This window comes from Meriones unguiculatus, chromosome 5, assembly GCF_030254825.1.
Source record: "Meriones unguiculatus strain TT.TT164.6M chromosome 5, Bangor_MerUng_6.1, whole genome shotgun sequence".
Classification (NCBI taxonomy): Eukaryota; Metazoa; Chordata; class Mammalia; order Rodentia; family Muridae; genus Meriones; species Meriones unguiculatus.
Window position 1 is genome coordinate 116,466,165 of NC_083353.1, and position 24,708 is coordinate 116,490,872.

General features: G+C 43.7%; 1 protein-coding gene across 7 annotated transcripts in view; it reads left to right on the top strand.

Moving 5' to 3' along the window:
• Parp11 (poly(ADP-ribose) polymerase family member 11) overlaps window positions 1–23,588 on the top strand; it is a 38,287-nt gene extending 14,699 nt beyond the window's left edge. For 3 of the 7 annotated variants that reach the window (XM_060384246.1, XM_021637070.2, XM_021637069.2), the window contains 8 exons: window positions 1,053–1,172; window positions 3,241–3,369; window positions 4,081–4,201; window positions 6,793–6,868; window positions 10,400–10,472; window positions 10,558–10,688; window positions 18,936–19,087; window positions 20,839–23,588. In XM_060384246.1, the coding sequence (XP_060240229.1) occupies window positions 3,244–3,369; window positions 4,081–4,201; window positions 6,793–6,868; window positions 10,400–10,472; window positions 10,558–10,688; window positions 18,936–19,087; window positions 20,839–21,155 (996 nt within the window). In that variant the 5' untranslated portion in view covers window positions 1,053–1,172; window positions 3,241–3,243 and the 3' untranslated portion in view covers window positions 21,156–23,588. Of the gene's footprint in view, window positions 1–1,052; window positions 1,173–3,237; window positions 3,370–4,080; window positions 4,202–6,792; window positions 6,869–10,399; window positions 10,473–10,557; window positions 10,689–18,935; window positions 19,088–20,838 lie in introns of those variants that run through there. The other 4 variants (XM_060384248.1, XM_060384247.1, XM_021637071.2 and 1 more) reach the window with 3 other exon arrangements.
• Window positions 23,589–24,708: the final 1,120 nt, after the last annotated feature.

Sequence of the window (24,708 nt, forward strand, 5' to 3'; positions counted from 1 at the left end):
AGCCGGATGTGGCATTGTAACTGAACTGGCCCATTCATCTGCCATGCCTCAAGTGCCTTCTCCATGTTGGAAAACTCGCACATGCTCTTTTGATTACCTAAAGATGTGTTCTAACTGCAGCCATCATTACTATGGTGATAGCATTTTAAATTATTTTATTTAAGCCAATTTTCTCTTTGAGCCAAATTATATAAAATAGTCATTCCTTTGGAGAGGAAACTCACTATAGAAGATGCTATGGCTTTAATGGTACGAAATGAATTGTTTGAAAGAAAGCCAGCACATCTGTGAAGCTTGGCAGCAAAGGAGATGAAGGCTGCCTGTCAGTGGAAATAAGGCTGTGGGGTGGGCACCCGGAGGGAGACAGGACCCCAGCAGGCCTCAAGGGTTTCTTTAATCTTTTCTGTAATGCAGCACACTGTGACTCTAGACAAAATAATCATATTATTTTCTGCTTTGTATTTTCCCTGATTTTAATTGGAAAGTAATGACCTCTCTCTCCTATACATGAGGCTGTGGAGGAAAGAATAGTGTGAATTGTAATCTAGAATTGGCCTAGCCAATCAAAGCTATTTATGGCAGGGAGTTCCCATCCCTCCCGCCCTCTCTTCTCCTTCCTTTCCTCCCTTATTTTTTAATCTTCCCTCCCTCCCTCTCATCTTCCCTTCCTCCCTTCCTTGCTCCCTGTCTTACTTCTTCGATTTCTCCTTTACTCCCTCATGTCTCACTGTGTTTCTCAGGTTGACCTTGAACTCCAGAACTCAAGTCTTACCTCAGCCTCAGTAGATGAGACATGGGCTACAGTGCCTGGCTTATAGACGGGCCTGCCGTGACAGCTCAGGCAGAGTCATAGGGCAGAGCATACAGTGCTGTAATCATAGAAGGGAACCTTTCTGTTAACCCTGTCCCTTTTCTAATAGAGAAAGTACTGAGCCTGTAGCCCAGTATTATCTTAGATATTTGCTTCTAGCTTGTGTTTCTAAATTTTCAGTATATTTTCCAAACAAAAACTAAACCTGGGCCCGCTGGCTTTCTTTCTTGCTCTCCCACAGTGAAATGGCCAAACAGTGTGAACAGTGCTGGAAGAAGAAAACAGAAGTGTGGAATAGTTAACGGACAGTTGATTTTACATTTTAAGTCATCATCTTTATTATCTGGTTAAGACACATAAGGTAAATAGTGCTTTAACCTGAAGCCCCAGCTGTTCTTTTGGGTTTTGTTTTGTTTTGTTTTTCTACGCAGCTGATCAACTTTCAAGATATGAAAGAGTAAAAACAAGGACATAATCAGAAAAGCAATCTTTGGAGAGTTTCTAGGCATGAATAAAAAAATCAAAATTAATGAGCTTCCTTCACAGAGCTCAGGTACTCATTGTGACCACCTAGTGAGCAAGAGACTTTAATTTCTGCTCTGTGTGGGGGAACATGGCCTGGGCAAAAGAAAAGAGAAACCTATCCTGAGTTACAAAGCTTCTACATTTTATATAAAAACATAGAAATATTTTTCAGCTTATCAGGCAATACAAATTCTTTCTTAAAAACAACTAAGGGTATATGGGATTGTATTTTTGGCATATCACCAGCGTAGATGTATTGTATACAAGATTTACATACATCACACACACACACACCTGAGAGATGTGTTATGAAGTGATAGCATTAGTTCTCTGGAAAAGGGAAGTAAGAGAATGCCAAGGATGAAAATATCATGAGCAGACAAGCCTTTAGCATTGAGTACTCTGATTCCTTTGCAAGGAAAAAGACTTTTTTGCTAGTTTTGCAAACTTGTTTGCCTGTCAAACATAATATTTATTTACTTATTTATTTATTTGAGGCAGGCCCTTCTATTTAGCTCTGGCTGTCCTGGAACTCTCTATGTAGACCAGGCTGGCCTTGATCCACCTGCTTCTGCCTCCTGAGTGCTGAGATTAAAAGCATGTGCCATTCATCCCAGAAAATGCTGTTTTATTTTTATCTATATTCCCTTTCTGTTAGAGTCTAGACTGAGATGTTGCCCATCCAAGTACTAACAAGGCTTGACCTTGCTCAGCTTCGGAGAGCAGGCACGTTAAAGTGGTATGGCCATAGACTAGACTAGTTATACAAAATTAAATCAGTAATCTAAAAACTGTTAAAGAGTGATGATAGGAAGTCAAATTCCAAACAAAGTTAAATCGTTTTGATCAGCCACTGGGTTCCTTTTCTGATGACTTCATCACAATTTCCACCCAAGAATGTAAATTTTTTTCAAAGATTAAGTACACATCAGTTAATGCTTGCATCAACATTCTAAAGCCCCTTGACCATGAAGCATAAAGCACTATAACATGCGTACATGTACAGACCCTGTAGCCAGTTTGCCCGAGCTTAGCTTTCTAGCGTGTGACCTCTGCCTCAGTTTCCTAGTTGATACTGGGAGTACCTGTCTCATCAAGGTTGTTGTTATCTCTACAATTGTAAGTTGTAAGTTATCTCTACAGTAATTAGTTGAGCCCCTGACACACAGTAAGGGTCATATAAGGGTTAGAGAGTGTTGTCACTGCTGTCGTTACACTCGCAACATCGTGGTGCTTAGAAGACACTGTGACAGGTTATAATAGCTGTTCAGACTTTTTTCCTGAGTGCATGTGTGCGTGTACACACTCATGCCTATATCCATGTGCTATGAAAGCAAGTACAAATATATTTTCACTAAAACTTTATTATATTATTCTTTTATAGCCCTTGTTAAGCCATATGTTAAATTTTAGAAATGTCTCTTCATGCCATTAAATGAGATGACTAAGTAGAAAAACAGATGCATCTGGCCTTTTTTGTTTGTTTGTTTTGTTTTTTGAGACAGGTTTCTCTGTGTAGCCTTGGCTATCCTGATTCACTTTGTAAATCAAGCTAGCCTTGAACTCACAGAGATCCACTTGTCCTGCCTCATGGTACTGGGATTACAGGCGTGCCTGCCTGATGTATCCGGTCTTACACAGTTGAGACACAGGGGCTTCTGACAAGTTCACAGGCAAATAGCAAGCTCCTCCCTGGGGCACTGACATATCCTACCTGAGGAAGATCATCAGCCTGGTGTGTTTGCTAAGCTGCTTCTCTTCAGGGGCAGGATGTAGATTGCTGTCACATGTCACTGTGGGGAAGACATTGGAATCTGGTTCTCAGTAATGAAGTAGAGTTTTCCATAGGAAGCACACTGGTCATTAATGGGTATTTCCTCCTCCACCTCTCGCTGGCTTTCCAGAAGATGTTCCACAAGACAGAGGAATTCTTTCCCAAGAAGATGGAGAGTGATGTGGATGACATGGACACGTCAGACACACAGTGGGGCTGGTTCTACCTGGCAGAGTGTGGCAAGTGGCACATGTTCCAGGTACCTGCCCTGAGCTCCACAGGCAAGGGCTCACCGCTGTATAGAGTCATGCTCATGGAGAACTGGAAAACCAGCCCAACTGGGGACCAGAGTAGCCAGAAGTCTCTTTCCTCCCCTGACCCTAACCTCTCAGAAACAGCGGTGAGCTTAGACAGGAAGCATGCCTGGGTGATGGCCTCTGCCACGTACAAGCAATCCAAACTTGATCTGGTGGAACAGGGAGGGAAGGGCAGGTCCATGTTAAGCGCCTGTCTGGTTATCGTGTTAGGTGCTGTATGTGCCCTGTGTCCTCAAAACAGCCCTGAGGTAGACCGCACTGCTCCATTCTCTGTCTCTTGCTTGTCCTCCTCATAGAGGGGTTTAGCAGACGTTTGAACCCCCACACAAGAGCTAATAGTTTGGGGCTTTTTTTCCCTCCCATTTTACGGTTACCAGGCTGGTAGCCGTACTTTGGGCCACTTAGTGTAAACGTTAGATAATTTGTGAAAAGGCTGTGACAGAGACCATCATAACAGGAGCCATTTCCCCCTGAATGTCGTGAGTAAGTTTCCACGTGCAGGCTTGGTTGTGCTCCTCCCTGTGTGTGGGGGAGGTAGAACAGGAGGCAGTCGGCATCCCTCATTCTCTGTCACTGTGACCTCAGCTCCACTTCTGCGGCCAACCCATTCCTGTGAACAGCTGCTAAATGCAACTTTCTGGTTTGTCTTAAAGCCGGATACCAACATTCAATGTTCAGTTAGCAGTGAAGATATCGAAAAAAGCTTCAAAACAAACCCTTGTGGCTCCATTTCCTTTACTACTTCCAAATTCAGCTACAAGATAGACTTTGCAGGTATGTTTTCCCTCCTAGTCGTGTGTTTCTAGAATAATCCTAGACTATCGGCGCAGTGCAGTCGGCAGCTATGAAGCCCAGGATTAGGCCAGATGTCTTGACGCATGAAGTAAATCCTCCTGTTCTATGGAGAAGTAGCACTGTCAGAGCCTTGAGCAGCACTGCCGTTTATAAAAGCATGTTTCTGTGTTCCTGTGTGTTAACCCGTGTGGTGTTGGCCATGTGTTTTGAGTCATGTAAAGCTCTTGTTTTTGTGTTTTGTTTTCTGAGATGAGGTCTCCCTGTACTACCGGCTGGTCTTGAACTCACAATCATCCTGCTTCAGCCTCCAGAGTAGCTGGGTTGCAGACGTGAAATGTTGTGTCTTGCTTATAGCTCTTATTTTACTCAGCACCCCAGCAGCCTGAACGTTGCTTTGAATTGGGAACCTTTCTATCTTAAGGTCAAACTGATATTAAATGAGAAGGACACATAGCTGGTGATTCTTTCATGACAAAGTAAAGCCACGTGACCTTCCTATTGCTACCTGGGTCAAATGGCTGATTCTTTAATGGCCACTGCTTCAGGTGTTTCCTCATTTCACTGGTTCATTCATAGGTGAACCCAGCTGATATGCAAAGCAACTTCAGTTTGGACACAGGCCGCTTTGGATTCCACCCACCATGTGTGGTCATGTTATCAAGTGTCTCATGAAAACATTATTGGATTCGATTCTTAAGTTTGAGGCTGCCTTCGCCCACTGTCGATGGCTTGGGCGTGAAGGAGGTTTAAATGGGGCAGCTTCTCACTGACCGTGCATGTAGTCTCTGTGCACGGTGATCTTCCAGCTCCTCTTTTCCAGTCGCTGAGTTGTGTCGTTCTAACCATGCTGGTGCTGGTGTGCTGAGGAGGGAGCGAAGGGCCTGAAATGCTTTCCCAGAAGTGCGAAAGGGTTTGGCAAAGGACAGTGTAGACGCACACCATCCTACCAAACGTGCTTTCCTTGCAGTTGCTGATGATCAAGAATAAATCAAAGAATAGAGGAGTACATTAAGTTTAAAAGATTGAAAACCATTCTATTTTTACTTTAACTAATCCCGACTTTCACAAAATATCATTAGGCAAACAGGCTGCCCATAAGGAAAGCTGACGCTGATGTTTCTGGTTGAGTCTAGGCAGAAGGTGTTCACCAGATGTTACTGGTGTTCTGTACTAGTGCTGTGTGCAAGCACAGTTTTGGAGCCAGAACAGACACAGTGTGATGTGTACAGACTTCAGGCTTCAGAAAGGGGGTGCTGTTGGTTAAAGTGTGTGGTAGGTAATTCAGCAGGCCACCTGTATCTAAGAATATTCACTAATTATACTTACAGGAAATACAGCTTATCCAGAATGTTTTTGTAGAAAATCACGATGTAATTCGGTTGGTCCAGTGCTTGCCTAGTCTGTCTAAAACCCCAGCAATCAGGCTTGCTGTTGCATGCCTTTAATCCCAGCACTCAGGATGTGGAGGCAGGAAGATTACAAATTCAAGGCCAGTCTCAGCTACATAATGAGTTCTAGGCCATCCTTGCCTACATGAGACCCTGTACTTAAAAAAAAAAAAAAAATCCAAGATCCTTACTAAAGTATGGCAGTGGTGTGTGGCAATAAATGAAGAAATGGTGGAGTTTTAAGATGTAGCTACTAGCATTTTCTATATGCTGTTTTGAGGATTTTTAGCCCCAGCTGTCCCGCTAAGGTCCAGGTCCTCTGTGTGAAAGTCATGGAAAAGTAAACTGAAATGGAGATAGCTGTAAAGATGACTCCACAGCATTTTTGCTGAGATGCTCTCACTTCTCCCTAGATGCCGACAGAACCCCGGTGACCTGAATCTAGGAGAACACATGAGTGGCAGAGCATGCTAGCTACCAGCGTTTGACAAACGCAGTGTTAAATGTGTAACCTGGCTGATCTTAGGTTAAGAGTTACTGCTTGGCTGGAAGGTGATAGACTGGATCTGGTAACAATGCCACAGCCAAGGTGTAGCCAGAGCACTGGATGGTGGGCTTCTGTTACTAGGATCTGTGTCCAGGTTTTCTTTTAGTTTTTCTTTGGTTTAGGTGGACAGTTTAAAGAGGAGGGAAAAAAACACATTGCAAAGGTCACATTGCATAATTCTGTGAGTTATGCAATTCTTATATGGAAATGTTCCTCTTCTTAATTTCCAAATTCTTAGGGTAACCAAAGCACAGTTTTCTGTGTAACAAAGCCAGTGGACGATGCCGTATGATTTTTTTATATATATTCTTAACTTTAGTGCCTCTAGATTTCTTGTATTTTAGCGTCAGTTTAACCAAGGTGTGATGCACACAAGTATGCTCTGCATGTGGAGCCAGGTGTGAGGCGAGCATCTTGGTGTGGGCCTTAGATCAAGCCCTCCAGCAGGGCCCTCTGCAGGGGCACCTTTGCAACATGATAAATAAATAGGTGGGTGGCAAAAGATCCCATACCCAGTTGTCAGCTTCTCCCAAAGCCACAAAACCGCAGAATGTATTCTGGCTGCTAAGCTGCACGACACTTCAGAGCCCTCTATGTTTCCGTGGCTAATCTGATATGTCTGTCTTTTTGTTCAGAAATGAAACAGATGAATCTCGTCACTGGAAAACAGCGCCTAATAAAAAGGGCCCCTTTCTCCATCAGTGCCTTCAGGTATTGTAAAGGGGTGGCATGAGGGGTGGGTTTTTCCTCTCCCTGCTCTTTCTTACTCTCTGGCCGAAAGCCACATAGACTAACATTCATATCATGGACTAAATAGCGATCTTTGCAATATTAAACCTCCCATTTGCTGACCATATAGTCATCTTCTGTCATTGTTGCCTTTCATCTCTTCTTTTGTCATTTGCATTTATATATTTTTTTCAGTTCTTAGACCAGTGTGCATGATAATTACAAGATGCCATGTGGTTTTTGCTTAAAATAGCCTTTTGAGCTTAAGTTTGAACTTGAACTGGACATACTCTCACAGAACTTATCAGGTATTTGACCATAGATCTAGAGACCTGCCTACTCTGTCTGCCCTGCACTGATGGAGATCTTCATTGGGCAGTTCAAATCCAGCACTAGTCCACGATGACCAAAGGCCTGGGGCAGCTTGTCCACTGTGGACAGCAGTGCAGCATCTCCTTCTCTGGATCTGGGTTGCATATTTTCTGTTTGGTTCCAATTGCCGTATCTAGACTGAAAAAAAAAAAAAAAAAAAAAGAATTGTTAAGAGCCAGAGGCAATAAATATTTGTTGTGCACGGGAATGAAAAACAACTGAAAAATTTTAAGACTGTATCTCCTATTTTCTGGAGTGATTTCTCAAGCAAATATTGAGTTGTTTTCTGCTCAGAGAACTTAAGATGCAGCTCAGAAAGACTGCGCTAGTGTAAGGAGTGTGTGCTTTGCTCCTTCCTGGGGCTCTTGAAAAAGCACAGCAAAGAAAGGAATTGAAGAGACTAGCAAGTAAAGACAGACTTTGCTTCCTTCCTCAGGAAATTTGACTTACATCCTAACATCACAGTTTCAAAGATACGGAGCTTTTCCTGCTGCTGTGGGACACAGCGAGTCTGTTCCTACCTGCTACAGCATGTGTGGTTCCTCAGTGCCAGGAAAAGAGTGCACAGATCCCTTGTCCTCTAAGAGCGTGTAATCTGGGGGATGAGACACAGTAACGGGAAGTGTTCCATACTGTGTCTTGTAGTAGCGGGTATCCCTTTGATGGGGGCGAGAAGTACATGCTGGCTCACACATCTCTTCTGTCCCAGACTACACAAACTATACAGCATTGACAAGGGGCAGGGGGAGTGAACGGAGCTGAGGTCAGCATTTGAGGTGGTAACGAAAAGGGAGGGAGTGACGGTCAGGAGGTGCTGATGCAGAAAGGCCAGATGAAGCATGGCAATGGGCACTCATCACAGGCCTGGCCAGCGTGCGCCCTATTAAGTCTGTGGGCACATGCGAGCCATTTAAGCCTTCCTCCATAACTGAAAGATGCATTGGGCAAAGTGAGGGGGGAAATGGAGAGCTTTCACAAAACAACTCAGTGCTGAAATTAACTGATAATTCCTATAGTATTTGAACTTCTTCTCAAACTCCCTTAAGAAAATTTGAATGTTTTTATTGTAAAGAAAAATATGAATTTATGCCAGACACCTTTGTTAGCAAACTGACTGAAATTCAAAAGTGGGCTACCATGGCTTTCTGGAGAGGTTGCTGGAAGATAGGTGCCCTCCACATTTCTGGTGAGAAGGTTAATAAGTACAGGGTTCCAAGACTCCATTTGGGCATCTGTCCACCATAGTTGTCAATACATGCATCTTTTGATTCTGGAATCCCACTTCAGAGACATCATTACTGGGCACATGAAATAACAAGTGGGTAGATTTGTTCTTTGCAGCATTCTAGATGGGAGTAACAGAAGTTGAAGCAAGATAAGTATCACCAGAAGCATGCAGCTAAATAAATGGTGGTTCTGTCTCCAAGCTCTCCTGTTGTTGGGCCCCAAATCCTCGGGAACTTTGTCTGTTCCTGCACCAATGCAGAGCCCCACTGGGCAATCTCTAGATGATACATTAAGCCCTAAAGGAGGTCTAAGGAAGATGCTCCATTATGGGAGCATGTCAGCTCCCCATTCCCTGGGCATGGGATACACAATTTCTGTTTTGCTCCTTCTGGCCAGGCACAGATGGGTGGAAGTGTGTGTGTGTGTCCAACAGAGAAGGCATTTAATCAGTAAGTGCTATTCTAGTGTCTGCCCTGTGCTGGATTTCCCCTTGGCCCTGGAAATGAGGAAACTGTGTACATACTGATAAGGATCTTGATAAGAATTTGATTAAATGAACAAAATTGTATGTTTTGTGTTGCTATTTGTGTTGGATAAAACTTGGCTTTCTGAACCTGAGTAAACTCTGAAAGAACATCTGGATGGGCGATGATGGCACATGCTTTTAATCCCAGCACCTGGTAGGAATAGGCAGGCAGATTTCTGTGAGTTCAAGGCCAGCTGGTCCACAGATTGAGTTCTAGGATAGCCAGGGCTACAAAGGAAAACTCTGTCTCAAAAAACAAACAAACAAACAAAAATCAGTGACTTTGGTGATGGAGAGAAGGCTAAAACCTGAGCAGAGCACTGGCTGGAGCAGGGAGAAGGCTCCCACTCTGTTCCTCTTGGTAGATTTAAAGTACTCCTGAGTGGTTTCCAGCACCCACACATGTGGCTCCAGGGGATTGGGTACCCTCTTCTGGCTCCTGCAGCCACCCACACATGTATAACACACTTGTACACAGATATACACACATACAAATAAAAATCTCAAAAATTCCACATAGTATTGTGTTTTTTCCCCAAAAATTTTATTAAATTTGACAAAAGTGAGCTAAAGATAGGTTTGAAGTTTGTTAATTTTTTCCACTAACATTTAGTTTCCAAGGAAGGTTAATATGCGTGTTTTAGCATTATGTTGTTGAATCTCTGTCGCTATCATCTCTGTGTCTGTGTCCTGTGGTTTGACTGTATACAGTGGCTTTTAAAGATTTGTTGAGCTGGGCATGGCGGTACCCGGCTGTAATCCCATCACTCAGGGAGGCAGAGCCAGGCGGATCTCGTGAGTTTGAGGCCAGCCTGGTTTATAAAGTGAGTCCAGGACAGCCAGGGCTACACAGAGAAACCCTGTCTCCAAAACCAAACTGAACTGCACTGAGCTGGTAGGGTACACTGTCTAAGGAAAGAGTAGGCGGAGAAGGGAGGGTCAGGCATGATCTCAGAGGACAGAGAAGGGAAGTCAGGGTCATCTTAGAGGAGAGCAGTGGCTAGTGGAGTTCTCAGTTTTATTCAGTAGGAACATAAATAAACACTTTGGGTTTTTAAAAAATCAACCTAATTTTTCTTAGAAATTCCTTTTCTTTGGGTAATATATTCACATTTTCTAGAAATGTTAACAAAAGTTAATTAGCTATTTTTGAAGTGTTGAAGCTATGTAGACTTGTATATTTCCATCAAAGTTTATAATTGAGAATGTGAAAATTAGGGTAAGTAGACATTCAGTAAATAACTCTTAAGTGGTGCCAAGGGTTAAACTTAATTGCCTTTGTCATAATACCTTACAAACAGAAAACTCAGCTGTGGAGAAAAGGCTAAGTCACCGACACTAATTCTAACTCACTTCTGACGCTCTGCTCTGTCTTTTACTGTTTGAAGTTACATCTGTGAAAACGAGGCCATCCCCATGCCAACACACTGGGAGAACGTGAATACTGACGTTCCCTACCAGGTAAGAGCGGGCAGACGTCGGGCAGACCACCCGGGGCCAGTCGGTGGGAAAGCTCCTGCTAACCTGTGTGAACTTCTTCTCCCAGCTGGTTTCCCTGCAGAACCAAACGCACGAATATAATGAAGTCGCCAGTCTTTTTGGGAAAACAATGGATCGCAACCGAATTAAAAGGATTCAAAGGATTCAAAACTTAGACTTATGGGAGTTCTTTTGCAGGTAGGCTGGTTTCTCATCCCTCCCTTCTCCATGTCTCATTCTTCCAAGCTGTGGGGATGGCCATGCGCAGAGGTTAGCCACAGACAAGATATTCTTCTCCTGCCACGCCTTAATTTTATTTTACCTTTCTTTTGTTTTATGTGTATGCCTGTTCTGCCTCCATGTATGTCTGTGCACCATACATGCATTGTGCCTGGGAGGTCAGAGGGCCATCTGTCTCCTGGTCCTGGAGTGACAGGCAGTCATGAGCCGCCATCTATCCAGCCTCTGCTGGCCTCCCAACCCTCCTCTCCTCCATTCCCAGAGAGTAGTAGGGATATTCTCTGAAATAGATTCCAGCCACTACAGTGGGAGAAGCTTACTCTTTGCTAGGTCCACAATTGCATCTTGGTTGAAATGGAGCTCTTTAGCTTTACTATGGCTTTGCTTGCCTCAGCCCTTTCAAATGAATTAGAAATCTTTGACTTAAATTAGAAATACTGACTTTAAAAAAAAAAAAAAGAGCAAAGTTACACTATTCTTCTGTAGCTTTTTGCTTGTTTTGTTCGAAAGAACACTTGACAATTTACCTTTCAATTTCTTGCTTCACTCAGAGTTTATGCTGTGGATTTAAAAACCTTTATCCATTACAAAATCTAAATTAGAAATGACTGTTAGATTCCCCAGTGTGCCTTTAACCTAAAAATAAAGCTCATTACATAAAAGTTAATTTGTTAACCAAACTAACCTGTTATGTTGTACTTTTGCAATAAATATTACTTAAAATAAGTGGTTCTCTGAAGTATTTTAAATAAACATTTGTAGATGAGATTTGATTTCTGGTATTTTTATTATAAGCTTTTAACGATTTGTTCAGAAAAATTCAAATCAACACAGAAGTAGAATTCTGCCATAATGAGTACCTTCTTCTTGTGATCTTGTTCAACATCTGTTAAGGTTTGCTACACAAGCCAGGTGAGGAGCACCACACACTGAGATGGGAGGATTGTGAATTCAAGGGCTGCAGAGCAAGTTTGGGGCCAGCTTGCAGTTCTACGTAGTGAGACCCTGTTTCAAATAAACAATCAATCAAAGAAACAGTTGCCAAAACCAGATTAAGATTAAACCACAAATAGTCAGTTGCTTTGTTATTGTAAAGCATTCAGAGCAGTTCCCAGCCTGTCATTCATTTCATATGCATGTGCTTGAGAATCAGACTGAGTTTCCTTGCTGTGGTAAAAATATCCAAAACAGTTAAAGGGAGAAAGAGTCTACTTGGCTCACAGTTCCAGGTCAATTTCAGGGCAGTGAAGGTAGTAAGGAAGGTCGGGCTGTTGACGCAGCTGTCACATTTCCCGCAGTCTAAATATGAACGAATGCATGCCAGCGCTCATCTTGCTTTCTCCGCTCTTACCCACTTCAAGTTCTCCAGCCTACAGAGTGGTGCCGTCCACAGTGGGCCATCTCAATAAACTTCATCAAGAAAATCCCTCAGAGATATGCCCGCAGACCACCTGATCTAACTATTCCCCAATGAGACTCTGTCCCCAGGTGATTCTCCATTGTGGAACGTCAACAATCAAAACTAACCTACCTTCGTGGTAATGATGTATGGGATTCTGCCGTGGTTCCAACTCGCTGCGCCTCAGTTTGTTCCAGATATCCTTGCAAGAATTTATAACAACAGCAGGGCTTTCAACTTGTGCTTTTTATAGTCTTGAGTATTTGACCAAACACCTTTTATTTATTTATTTATTTATTTATTTGGTCTTCTGTGTCACTGAGTTTACTGAGTTCAGAAGGTTTTATTCAGTTTGTTTGGGCAAAGATCGAAGCTTCTGCCCTGTGATTTTATTCTCTCAATGAAGAAAGTAGTTTTTCTATTATGAGTTGGTGAAACTCTTACGTGTTCTTTAAAAAATAGATTTATTTATTTTATGTATGTGAGTTTTACCTTCATGTATATACATGTCATGCATGCCTAGTGCCCATAGCTGTCAGAAGAGGGGGTCAGGTCCCCTGGAACTAGAGCTATAGGTGCTTGTGACCTGCAATGTGGGTTCTGGGGCCTGAGCCAGCTCCTCTGCAAGAGCAACAAGCGACCTTAACTGCAGAGCCATTTCTACACAGCCATTTTAAATAATAATAATTTATTAATTTTATTTTTTAATTTGCATTGGTGTTTTGTCTGCATGAATACCTATGTGAGGGTATTGGACTCTGGAGTTAGTTATAAGCTGCCATGCGGGTATAGAGAATTAAATACAGCTCCTCTGGAAAAGCAGTGATGCTCTTATCTACTGAGCCATCTCTCCAGACCCCTATTTATTATTCTTAATTAAGCCTCTGAACTGGGGTTCATATTAGTCTCCTTCATACAGCAGAGCTCTCAGTAAAAGCATAGAAATGTAGTGCTGAGTCCTGCAGCATATTATACTAAGAACTTACTACAAATTTTCCCTTTCACCCCTTTGTGATCCTCTGTAATGTCAACCCACAGACACCTGCCATGACAGTGCGAAATACAGAGGCTTGAGTTAAAGTCAGTCTGTCACTCTGACATCTTTCTGCAGAACTAAAATAGCCTCATGTCAGCCGAGACTCACCATCTGGATAGCCAGGTCCCGAGTGAGTCCACTCTGCTATATAGTAAACACAACTTTATGACAGACAGTATTTTATATAGTAAACACAGCTTTATGACAGACAGTATTTTGGATGCTTGGGATTTGATGGTGTATATAGTTCTTGGAGGTCAAAGAACCAGGCTACTGTCAACCTGAGATGTATAGGTGAGCACAGGTTATCATGGGAGCACAAGTGAGGACATTGATGCACCCTTGCTTGTAAAAGGGGTGCATGTGAAGTGGCATGGGGTGCTAGGGAGAACTCCCTAAAGCTGGTGCTATTTATACTAGACATGAGGTGGGGACAGGAGCAGGAGCACACTGAGACTTGGAAACATCATGACCCCAAATTTATATAAAAACAGGAACAGATGAATACGATAGGAGATTATTAGGGTGAGTGCCATGAGAAACCTAGCCAAGAAGTAGAATATGCAGGAGCTAATAGTGCCACTGGCTGGCTCTGTGACCTCCCTTTATATCTTTAGTCCAATTGATCCAGGTTACAAAATAAAATTAACGGGTGCCTTCCATGCAGCACTTTATAAGCCAAACTGGTCATGTTTTATTGTTTGTTTGTTTTTCTGAAACAATGGGAAGTCTGCTTGGAGAGAGAGAGAATGTATTATGTATGTGTGTGTATGTTTTGAATGATAACTCACCAGGCAATACTGTAGGAAAGACTTTAAAGTAATGGCTTTCAGCTGGTAGGAATAATGTTTCCTACCAGGAACATTTGGTAATGAGGAGACATTTTTTATTTTCCTGGGGTAGAGTGTAGGGGCTATTGGCACCTGGTGAATAGAGGTCAGGAATGTCAGCCTCTGTAACAAAGATCTCTCCATCCCCCAAAACCAGTTCTGCTAAGGTTGAGAGGCCCTGATTTAAAGGAATCACAGCTTGAGGCAGGGAGACCAGCTCAGGAAATGGTTTCCATAATTAAACCGAGATGCTTTGGGTGCCTCTTAACCCAAGTGGTGAATGCTGTGTTGGAGCAATGGCAACCATTCGGAGGTGTTCAGAATGTAAAATTTTGATGGATGATTTTGTGTGTACACTGCGTGAGGGAGGGAGGCAGCCAGGGCCACTCCCAGATGTTGGTTTCTTTGTCTAAAGGAATATGAGTAGAAATAAGACTTGGTCTTTGTAGAGGCTGTGGGAGGGAGTATCAGCTAGTACTCAATGCTGGCATCAGGAAACCGATTGAGACTAGTGAGGAAGGCTAGAAGATACAGGGTCCTAGCAACAAGAGATGATAAAATGTCCAGAGTGTGTATGTGTACATTAAGAAGAGAGACCCCACTGGAGAGGATGAGCAACAGAAAACCCAAGGAAAACAGTAGAATGGGGAGCTACAGAAGCTGATAGAGCCAGAAGGATTGTCTGCAGGGTTGCATCCTGAAGACATGCCAGGGAAGGTAAATACTGGGAATGTCCTCGTGGCTCGCAGCAAACCTTGCTGGGAGGGAAAGCAACGCTGGATGCCGTACTGTGCAGATGAGTTTGACAACTCCTTTAGGAAGCACTGAAAGGCAGAGAGGAAATGAGTAAAGTGGGCAGGAAGAGAGTTTTGTTAGGTTTATTATTATTATTATTTCTGTAGTGGTTAACAACCTAATTGGAACAAGGCTGTAGAAAAGGGTAGGTGAGAAGACAAAGGGAGAGCACAGTTGGCTGATTAAACTCTCAAAGAAGCATGATGGGATGAGATTCAGTGGCCATGTGCAAGAAAGAAGATAGAAATGTGACTGGTTAGACTTAGAGTTGAGGAGAGTTGAGACCCTGGCTAGCCTACAGTGCTCTTCAGTCTTTTCAGTTTCCATGGTAAATAAGTGAAATCACCTACACAGAGTGAAGCACTGTGATGTATATAAAAGGGAAAGAAAAAGGAGAGATGTAAGTGAACACCTTGGGAAGTGGGGAAGAGGAGCCTCGAACCACAGGATTTCCTGTACTGAGGGTGAAGGTGGAGCACCGGAGTGTCTGAAGGAGTCCAGGGGAAGTTGTGTGAGGCTTACTTAGAGATACAGTGGAAGGGCAGCATGGGGAGATGGCTGGAGCAGTCAGGGTTGTCGGGAAGTTAAAGCACAAGAGCCCTGTCTGGATAAAGAACTGGGTTTTGATCAAGCAGAAATGCCAGACCTGGCTGTGTATCAGAGCCCTCTTTGGGGCTCCCTTAACAGATAGAGATCCATCATCCAATCCAGATCTACTGGCTCAGAGCCCCTATTTCTGCTATTTTTATCTGTGAAGAGTTCTATGGTATTTCTGATGTTCATCTGGAAAAAAGACTGTGATTCTATACCCGGGTGAATGTCCTCAGGCCAGAGCATGGAGACACTGCTGCCCTGAGACAGTGTGGGACAGACACTGGGCTTTCTGGAACCTTGGTCCCCAGAGGATGGGGATATTGAGACATCTTTGAGAGCTGGGCGCCTAGTACTCTTGTGTAGATTCAGAAGGGAATGTGATCTGATCCAGTGGGCAGGGTTGGGAAGCATTTACTGTAATCTTATGTCTTTCCGTGCAAGTTTAGCTCATGATTCAAGCGTCCGGAAGACCAAAAGCATGGTCTGTGAGCCCACATTTCCTGAATGTAGTAGGGTAAAAACCTTTAACCACCCTATCTAGTCTGCTGCTGGCTGGTATATGTGGTCCTTCCATTCCAGCAGCCGCACAGTGTTTGATGCTCATTGCCAGGCTCTTTAATCCACAATATACCACCTTTGAGAGGCACATTCCAAACCAAGATTCATGTTAACCTTCATCTGGGATGTAATGACAAGTGAGCATCTTTTAAAAACTGTGTGTGTGTGTGTGTGTGTGTGTATTCATGATTTGTGCAACAGGTGTGAGAAGCCCTCAGAGGCCAAAGGGTGTTCAAGCTCCTGGACTTGGAGTTACAAGTGGTTATGAGCCATCTGATGTAGTGCTGGGATTTGGACTCAAGTCCTCCGTAAGAACAGTAAGTGCCCTAAGCCTCTGAGCTGACTCTCAATCCCCAAATCTCTTGGTTTTTAGAGTAGAATCTAGTGATTACAGCTCATAAAACTTGACCTTAGAAGTGAATGTATTAATCAAGTGTTTGCATTAACAAAGCAACAACCATGATATGGATGAATGAATACCAAACTTAGTAAGTTTACCATTGTGGTGTGTGGCAAAGCCCTTTGGATAATGTAACTGGGCCTCTCTAAAGTGGCTGAGAAAGTTTCTTATGATGGAAACAATATGTTCCAGGCAATGGAACAAAAAGAAAGAGTAATTGGCGGTTACAAGTCTTTTACAAAGATTTGAATCTCAAGCTTGCACTGGGGAAGTACCCAAAACCAGAACTGTAGCTTGTCTTCTGAGTGAACTACAAGTCGAGAAGACCCTGGGGAGTTGAAAATGGAACAAAACAAATAGTTTATTTTTTAAAAGCGTTCTTTCCCATTAGCTGTTAAGGTAAATATATGTGCATTGTTCAAAAACAATGAGAGAGTCCATACACACAGTCCTAGAAAAGGAAACTCGGTAGAATAACTTAGTGGGAAATGTGCTTTCATTGTGTGAATGAAAGAGCTGCTTGCTACATGCCCTTCTGATATGAGCAGCGGCCTGAAAAGACAGTTTCCCTGGATCAATACCCACACACTACATTTTGATACACATTACGCTGGATCCTGAGGAATATGCACTTTCATTTCTGACATCATTTCAATGCATGTCTTTTAGTTGCCTGTTGTTATTAAACTTACCAACTTGCAAAAGGGTGATTTTACTTTGTTAATTTTTACTCTTTAAACTGAAATGAGTCTAAAGCATTAGGTTTATCTGTCAGTTGTTCAAATATATTTAGCTTGGAGAGGTGAGATTTGAGAATTTTATTTGACCACACATGATATGGACCATTAGCTCAGTCCGGTGGTTTGGTTCTGCCAGTGTTTAGTGATGGTGAGGCTGGGAAGCTGGTCCCTAGCAGTGTTTATAAACGAAGAGGTACTCAGCAAATCCTGGTTAACTAAAGGCGTTTTGCTGTGTAGAAGGGCCTGGAAGCTTGTAGGTTGTAGGAAGTACAGCTGGTCACAGGGCGATATGGCCACAAGTCCTCAGCACTGGGATGGATTGAAGCAACTCCTGGCGTTTCCAAAAAGTTGCTGTCCTGCTCATTCATGGTTAAATTACAGAAGTGTCTGTGCTCCCGCCTTCCTGTTGAACTCTGCTCCTTAAAATTATAAATACCACTTACTGGTATATTCTGAGCGTGCTTTTCTCTTACATGTATCACGTTTTTAAGGAAAGGCTCAGGCACAGCTCAGGTGAGCCAGCAGAGAAGTATGAGAGTGCACTGTTGTTGTTCTAGTTTAAAATTCTTTATGGTGAAGCATTTCATAACCCCAAATGCAAACAGCTTGCCATCCCTCACATGCCCATCATCAGATTTGACATTCCAGCGTTTGACTCATTGTCCTCATCTCACATCTCTCTGATAGAAGCAAAGAGTTTAATCCATCCCATCCCATTCTTGTTTCCTCTCAAAAGGAGATGCTTTCTTGTCTATAGTTCTATGTTTTTATTTCTGGGGCATGAGGATGTATTTAATACACAGTTTTACTTTGAGAAATACAATGATTTTTTGTACATTCTGTTTAGGCTTATTATCTTTCATATTTACAATGCGCACAGATATACTTTAACTATGTAGACCAGGCTGGCCTCAAAACTCACAAAGATCTTCATGCTTCTGTTCCAAGTGCTGGAATTAAAAACAACTTGCACCATACCAGGGTCCTACTTTTAATTCTATTTGTAAATAGCTAAGTATCCGTTTTTCAATGAAAGATTGTTAGGCTTTTGGTTTTTGCCCTTTCTGTTATTAATATGGCAGCCCTCCATCTCCATGCACTGGAGTTCTGGTTGCCAGGAGAAGTGCTAAACTGTTGTTCAATGTTCTGTAAAGCTCAAAATGGAGTCAGCCTAGCCAGAATTTGGGGATAAAAAGAATAAAATGTGACCGCAGATCAAAGAAAGAATTCTTTGTCTAAAGACCTAGGAACTTTGTTTTACTTGTTTATAGCCTCATTTGTAGACCTCCGTAATGCTTAGCTGCTTTACATCATCAATTCCCTCCTTCCCTCTCTCCTTCCCCACTTTTCTCTTTTCCTCTTTGCTCCACAGTGCTAAGGATGAAACCCAGGCCTCCCCACGTGCCAGATAAGCACTGTACCACTGAGCTTCAAGCCCAGCCCCTTTGCATATAATTTTTAGCCTTCAGTCGCAATGCTCACTATAGTTTTTGGTTTGTTCATTTTTGAAACTCATGCAACCTAGGCTAACTTCATAATATATATATTTTAAGCCCAGGATAGCCTTGAACTCCCGATCCTCCTGTCTCTGCCTCTTGTACCTTGGGATTACAGACATTAAGTACCATGCCTAGCTGATAGCTGTCATACTTAATGGGATGATTTTTAAGTACCCAAGAGCATTTGAAATGATTTCTTAGCTAGAATTGCTCTGTCTACTCACTTATATTGTATGGTTTACATTTTTGTCTCCCCCTTTCTATTGAACTTTGCCTTTAACATTTTAAATTAATAACTAACACTCACCGGTATATTATTCTGTGCTCTTGTATATGGATGTTTTGTGATTTTAGGAAAAAGGCTCAGCTCAAGAAAAAGAGAGGTGTCCCTCAGATCAATGAACAAATGCTATTTCATGGTACCAGCAGTGAATTTGTGGAAGCAATTTGCATTCACAACTTTGACTGGAGAATCAATGGTGTGCACGGTGCTGTCTTTGGAAAAGGTAATATCCGAGTTTCAGGTCCAGGTTCAGTCATAGGAGAGAGTTCCCTCTCTTTAGAGAAAATTGTTGCTTTATGATTCAGAGTTGGCAGTAATGAAGCTAAAACTTACCAGACTATGGGTTCCAAACAAACCGCCGAGCTTCTGAGCCATAGAAACACACTTGCTCCACACCCACGGTGGAAGCAAGGCTTGCGTGTCTGCTGTCTCCAATGGCTCCCTGTTTCTAGTCATCCTGATGGCTGCTGTGTGTTAGAGAAGCCTTGGAGTGTTGAGGCAGCCCTTCCCATGGATGAGCCGACACACTGAGCTGCTCTACAGCAAATGCGTCAAGTGACAGAAGCACATTAATTACACTCTACTGTAGCAACTAGTAGTTTTGGTGTTTCATATGGTTTTGCTTGTTAGAAAATGGGAGGTAACGAGAAGCAAGAATGTCAATGTGCACTGAAGGGAAAAATGGGCAAGACTCTTATGTCTAGTGTCGTGCAAGTCCTAGTCCTCCACTTTGTGGCGTGACTCAAGCAGATAGGGAGAAAGGTGAGGAGTGTGAGGGGCGAGCATTTGCTCTCCCAGTCTGTCCTTTGTGCCTGCCTTCCAGCATGAGAGCCAACTCCCACTTATGATTAGGATTTTGAAGCCATGAATTAATTTAAAAATAAGTACTGAGAAAGCTGCTCACTTTAGCTAGAAGAGGTCAGAAAGGTCTGACAGTGGTTCCTTCAATATTGGGTGGTTAGGAGACCCTGCAATTCATGTCCCAGTTTTGTAGAATTAGTACTTGCTTGACAGTGTCAATCATCTCCAGAGAGTTGGCTGCTTTCTTGAGTGTTCATGACACTAAACGACAATGTTTTGGGATGCTCAGGCAGAAAGAGATGTGCTTGTCAGCATCCTCATACTATAACAAAACACCCAAGGCGGCACAGAAAGAGGAAAGTTTTACTTTGACCCACAGTTTCAGACATTTCAGTCTGTGCTCCATTGGCACCTTGGAGCCTGTTTTGAGGCAGACCATCACGGCAAGGAGTCTGTGGTATGAGGTGAACTAGCCACCCCTCCTGGCAGCTGGACCATGAGAAAAGTATGAGGAAGAAAACAGTCTGTGGTCCACAGCTCCCATCTCTCTGGGCTCCAGCTCTTAAAGTCCTCACTCGTCCCTTAGCACCAAGCTCCAAGAAGACTAAGCCATTAACACAGGTTCCAGGGAGACCGAAGACCCAAGCCACAGTAGTAACTCTGTATTGTTTCAGAATCTCACTCCTGAGTGTAACTGCCGGTTCTAGACTGACTTCTGGATTGCCCCAGTGTTGGAGCCAGCAGCTTCTTGGGCTTGAGCTCCTTGGATAGAGCAGTACTCTACAGAGCTAGACTGGATGCTGGGTGAGGGCGGCAGAGGATGGGTGAGAGCTACAGCTGGGGTGGAGGCCTCCAGGTGAAATTCTGACCTACCACACTTCTCCCCATGAAATAGTTTTGTGTTTTATTTACTGGATTTTCTTGTGAGCTCTGTTTTGGAAATGCAGGTGTGGCACCTGCTTAGTCAAGGGCACAGGAGGCCACTGGTGAGGCCTGGTACACCCACAGCTGCCTCCACAGGATTGAGGTGGGGGTGGGGATTACGTCCTCTTCCTCAGGTCAGCCGAGGAGGAAACCCCACATCCGTCCCTGTGGTGTGACTTGTGTCTGTCAGAACCTTGTTGCCTGAGTTTTGTGTTTTCTCCAAAGTAACCTTGGCCCTTTCTGTTGAAGGAACCTATTTTGCTAGAGATGCCGCATACTCCAGTCGTTTCTGCAAAGATGACATCAAGCACGGGAACACGTTCCAGATTCACGGCGTCAGCTTGCAACAGCGACATCTGTTCAGAACCTATAAATCCATGTTTCTTGCCCGAGTGCTAATTGGGGATTACATAAACGGAGACTCCAAATACATGCGGCCTCCTTCCAAAGATGGGAGCTATGTGAATTTGTATGACAGCTGTGTGGACGACACCTGGAACCCAAAGATCTTTGTGGTTTTTGATGCCAACCAGATCTACCCTGAGTACTTGATAGACTTTCACTGACCCCACTTTCCAGGCTCAGTGGTCAAAGCTTTGCTCTCTCATTGCAGGAGGATTTGGCCCCGTCCTCTAGCCGCTAATATAAATATTGTATACTTTTGAAACAGATACAGACTAGAATGTGACCTCAGAGTATAAAGAAGTACTGGCTGTCAGGTTGGTTATATGTTGTTCTGTTTCTGTATGTTAACGGTTTTGTTGAAGACCGATGCTGTTGCCATTTTAGCACAAGAGAGCAAGAGACACTGCTCAAAACCGAATAGGTTGAGTCTTATTTCTGAGGTCAGGTGGTCTTCAAAGTTCTAGTGTGTGATTGGGTCAAATGATTTTAGTTTTTGTTTCCTATTAGGAGACCTGGCGCTTTATAAGTTGAATTTTGACATCACTGCCTAGCAACGAGCTTGTCCCTGTTGGTCATCTGAAGGGGGCGTTTAAAATCCTGATAAACAGTCCCTGGTGCTCAGAGAAGTAAGAAACAAGGACACTGTCTGCCAAACTAGCCAACAAGCTAGCAGAAGAGAGACCAGGACAGAGCCTGCTTCCCCCTGCTATAGGAAGGCAGGCTGCAGCCCCCGAGCACTCACCATTCTCACCCGCTCCGCACAGCTGAGCTGACCATTGCTGCTGACGTCACTAGCTCACAGTTCAGCCTCCAGCACTCTGTGGTCCCTGCCCCAAGATGTTTATTTTCTCTTTGTTTTGCAGGCCCTGCAGTGATCACTTCTAAGACGCTTTATCTGCCCCCTACCCCCCAAAACACACACACAGCTGTTTCAGGTGATTGCTAAAATCCATATCTCTTAGTCATTGGTGTCTTTCTGTTTTGAATGACTGTGAGAACATGGGATCCTGGGATGGAGTCTGACTCCTCTTTTAGAGTAGTTATTGACAACCCCCGACTCCTGAGCAGCTGTGTACAACTTAGATTGTGCTTGTGGCCTGCACACTGGTCTGCTTGCCTGCTGCTCTGTCCTGAAGATGACGTGATCTGTACCAGCTTCCTGCCTGTAGGTGTTCTGGCAGAGGCAAGATAGCACTCAGACATGGCACTGTCTTGGTGTTCCGGTGTCAGACAAGGAGCCACCTGTATGACTGTCTCCCCAGCGCTGCTCTTTTCACAGTTCCTTATGGGAAAGATCACTCCTCAGGCCATTCCTCCAGAACTTTCCTAACTCTTTATACTGAACTTTGCTTCTGTTTTCCCCACCCAGCTCTGGCTATGAGTAAGTGAGCACAATTTAGCTTCTAGTGCCCATGTCTGTATTGTCCTCTTCAGTCATTTGAATCAGGAAGTCAAGAATTAATACATGTACGGAACAGGATTAAGGATAGTAATTCTTTCAGCTTCTTAGAGCACCAGATTTTCCTCATAGCCAGAATATGTGTAGTTGTGCAGCGGGGAAGTACGTGAACAGCACACAGGAAACCATATGCGCAGTACTTTGGGGCACTGTGGTAATAATAATTTCCTGGCTCCATGGGTAGGCCCACCATTGGCTTAAGAAAGGATAGAAAGGACACATGTCGAAACCAACAGAGGGACTGCAGCCTGACTGCAAAGTGTCCAGACGGCCTAGCAGCTCACAAGAATCAGTGTTAGAGGCATGAGGAGTCAGGGCCACTCTCTTCTAGTTCCATTCTTCTCTTCTGTCTTTTTGTTTTGTTTCGTTTCGTTTTTGTTTTTATGAGAGAGGGTTTCTCTGCGTAGCCCCAGCAGCCCTGGAACTCGCTCTGTAGACCAAACTGGCATGCCAAGTGTTGAAGTCCCTCTTTGTATGTGGCTGTCTCCCCCAGTTCCATGCACACTTCTCTTAATACTTGAATGGAATGACTGTTGTAGTTGGGATTGTTTCTTTTTAGACTTGTGTATCCGTGTCAGGGCGACTTGGGAGCGCAGGCAGCCTGTGTGATCAGTCCCCCTCATTGGTTTGCATGAGGCCGGCAGGGGTGCATCGCAGCGGCCACCGTGCAAAAGCATCGCGCTGCTGTTGATGGAGTGCACTGCCAGCCCCACTTTATAGGAAAGAAGTGATTTTGAAACGTGTTTTAAAATATAATAATGTAGAATGAACTCATGTTAAAGTTTTACTTGTTTTGTCTGTTACGTGGATAGAAGAGCATCCCTTCCTCTGCTCGTCAAATCCAGGGGGAGGGAGAGTAAGGGAAGCCATTATGAAGTGATGATCTGTGCTGCAGACTGGCTGAGTAAATTCCATTGAGTGCAAACTTGTCTTTTCTCTGTGGGGAGTCTAGCCTCGGGGTAAAAAGAAATGTGTTTGTGGAAAACATTTTTAAAAACCTTTTATCTTCCACCAGGAACATTTGAGATTAGTGGATCATTTCATTTCTAGACTGGTGGTGGTGGTGGAGAATTCTGCTATTTAATGTCTGAGTGTATTGTTTTCACAGTTGTTGATTAAAGTTTTCTGTATCAGGTCTTGGCTGCCTCTGTGTTTTTATATATGCTTCTGATTTCTGGTTCTCGGTTTTAACTGGAATTTCCCTGTCAAACGTCACAGACTGTCAGGGAGTTTACTACCCGTACCTCCCGTGACCTCCTCCAAGGGTGCCCCTTGGTCTCAGTTTTGGTCATTTTGAGCAGTGGCTGATGAAATAACCTGGAGGTGAAGTCCTGTCCTCTGCTCTACTGGGAATTCTGAAAAGGTCACGGCCTGGCACCTGCGCTGTCCTTCCCTTAGAGGATCCAATCTATGCCAGTCACTCCCTCTCACTCCTCCCCTGTCTACAGTCAGTCTTGCCAGACAGAACAAGGGCGGCATGATAGACCTCATCTGTGGCTATGGCCCGACTTCCCACCCCCCTGAGGCTGTATCTCTTCCTATCTCAGTGCTCAACTGATCGTAGGCATCACTGTGATAAAAACTCAGTTGTCCTTTGGTTGATATTAAGTGTGCCATCTTCATTGGTGCTTCTCCAGGCTCAGGTAGGGTATGGAGTCACCTTGAATGTTTGGCGGGATCATCTAAGATTCATCTAAGATTCATCTAAGACATGATCTTATGCTGTCCCTGGCAGTGTGCTTCTCCCCAGGTTTCCTCCTCTCCTTGGTGGAAGGGGATCTTGCTTACTCATCTTTAGTTCGTTTATTTATTTATTTATTTTTGACATAACATCTTGCTACATAGTCTCTGCTGGTCCCAGATATTGCATACAGCCCAGGCTAGTTAGCTGACTCACAGGTCATCTGATTACAGGCTATGCCACCATACCCAGTCTGTTTTCTATTTTTAATTTAATTTTAATATTAAAAATACTTTTGGGAGCCTTGAAAGATGGCTCAGTGGTTAAGAATGCCTTCTACTCTTCCAGAGGATCTGAGTCTGGGTCTCAGCACCTACTTTGGTGGGCTCTGTAAGCTTTGTTCTGTTTAGCAAGGCTGACTGTAGACAGCTGGGAGGGCTGGTGAGTGGGAGTGACTGGCACATCCCCAGAACTCATCCTCAGGGCCGGGAACGTGTAAGGGAAGGATAGCACAGCCACCAGGTCTTGATATGTTCATAATTCCTAACAGAGCAGAGGACATGACCTCATCCAG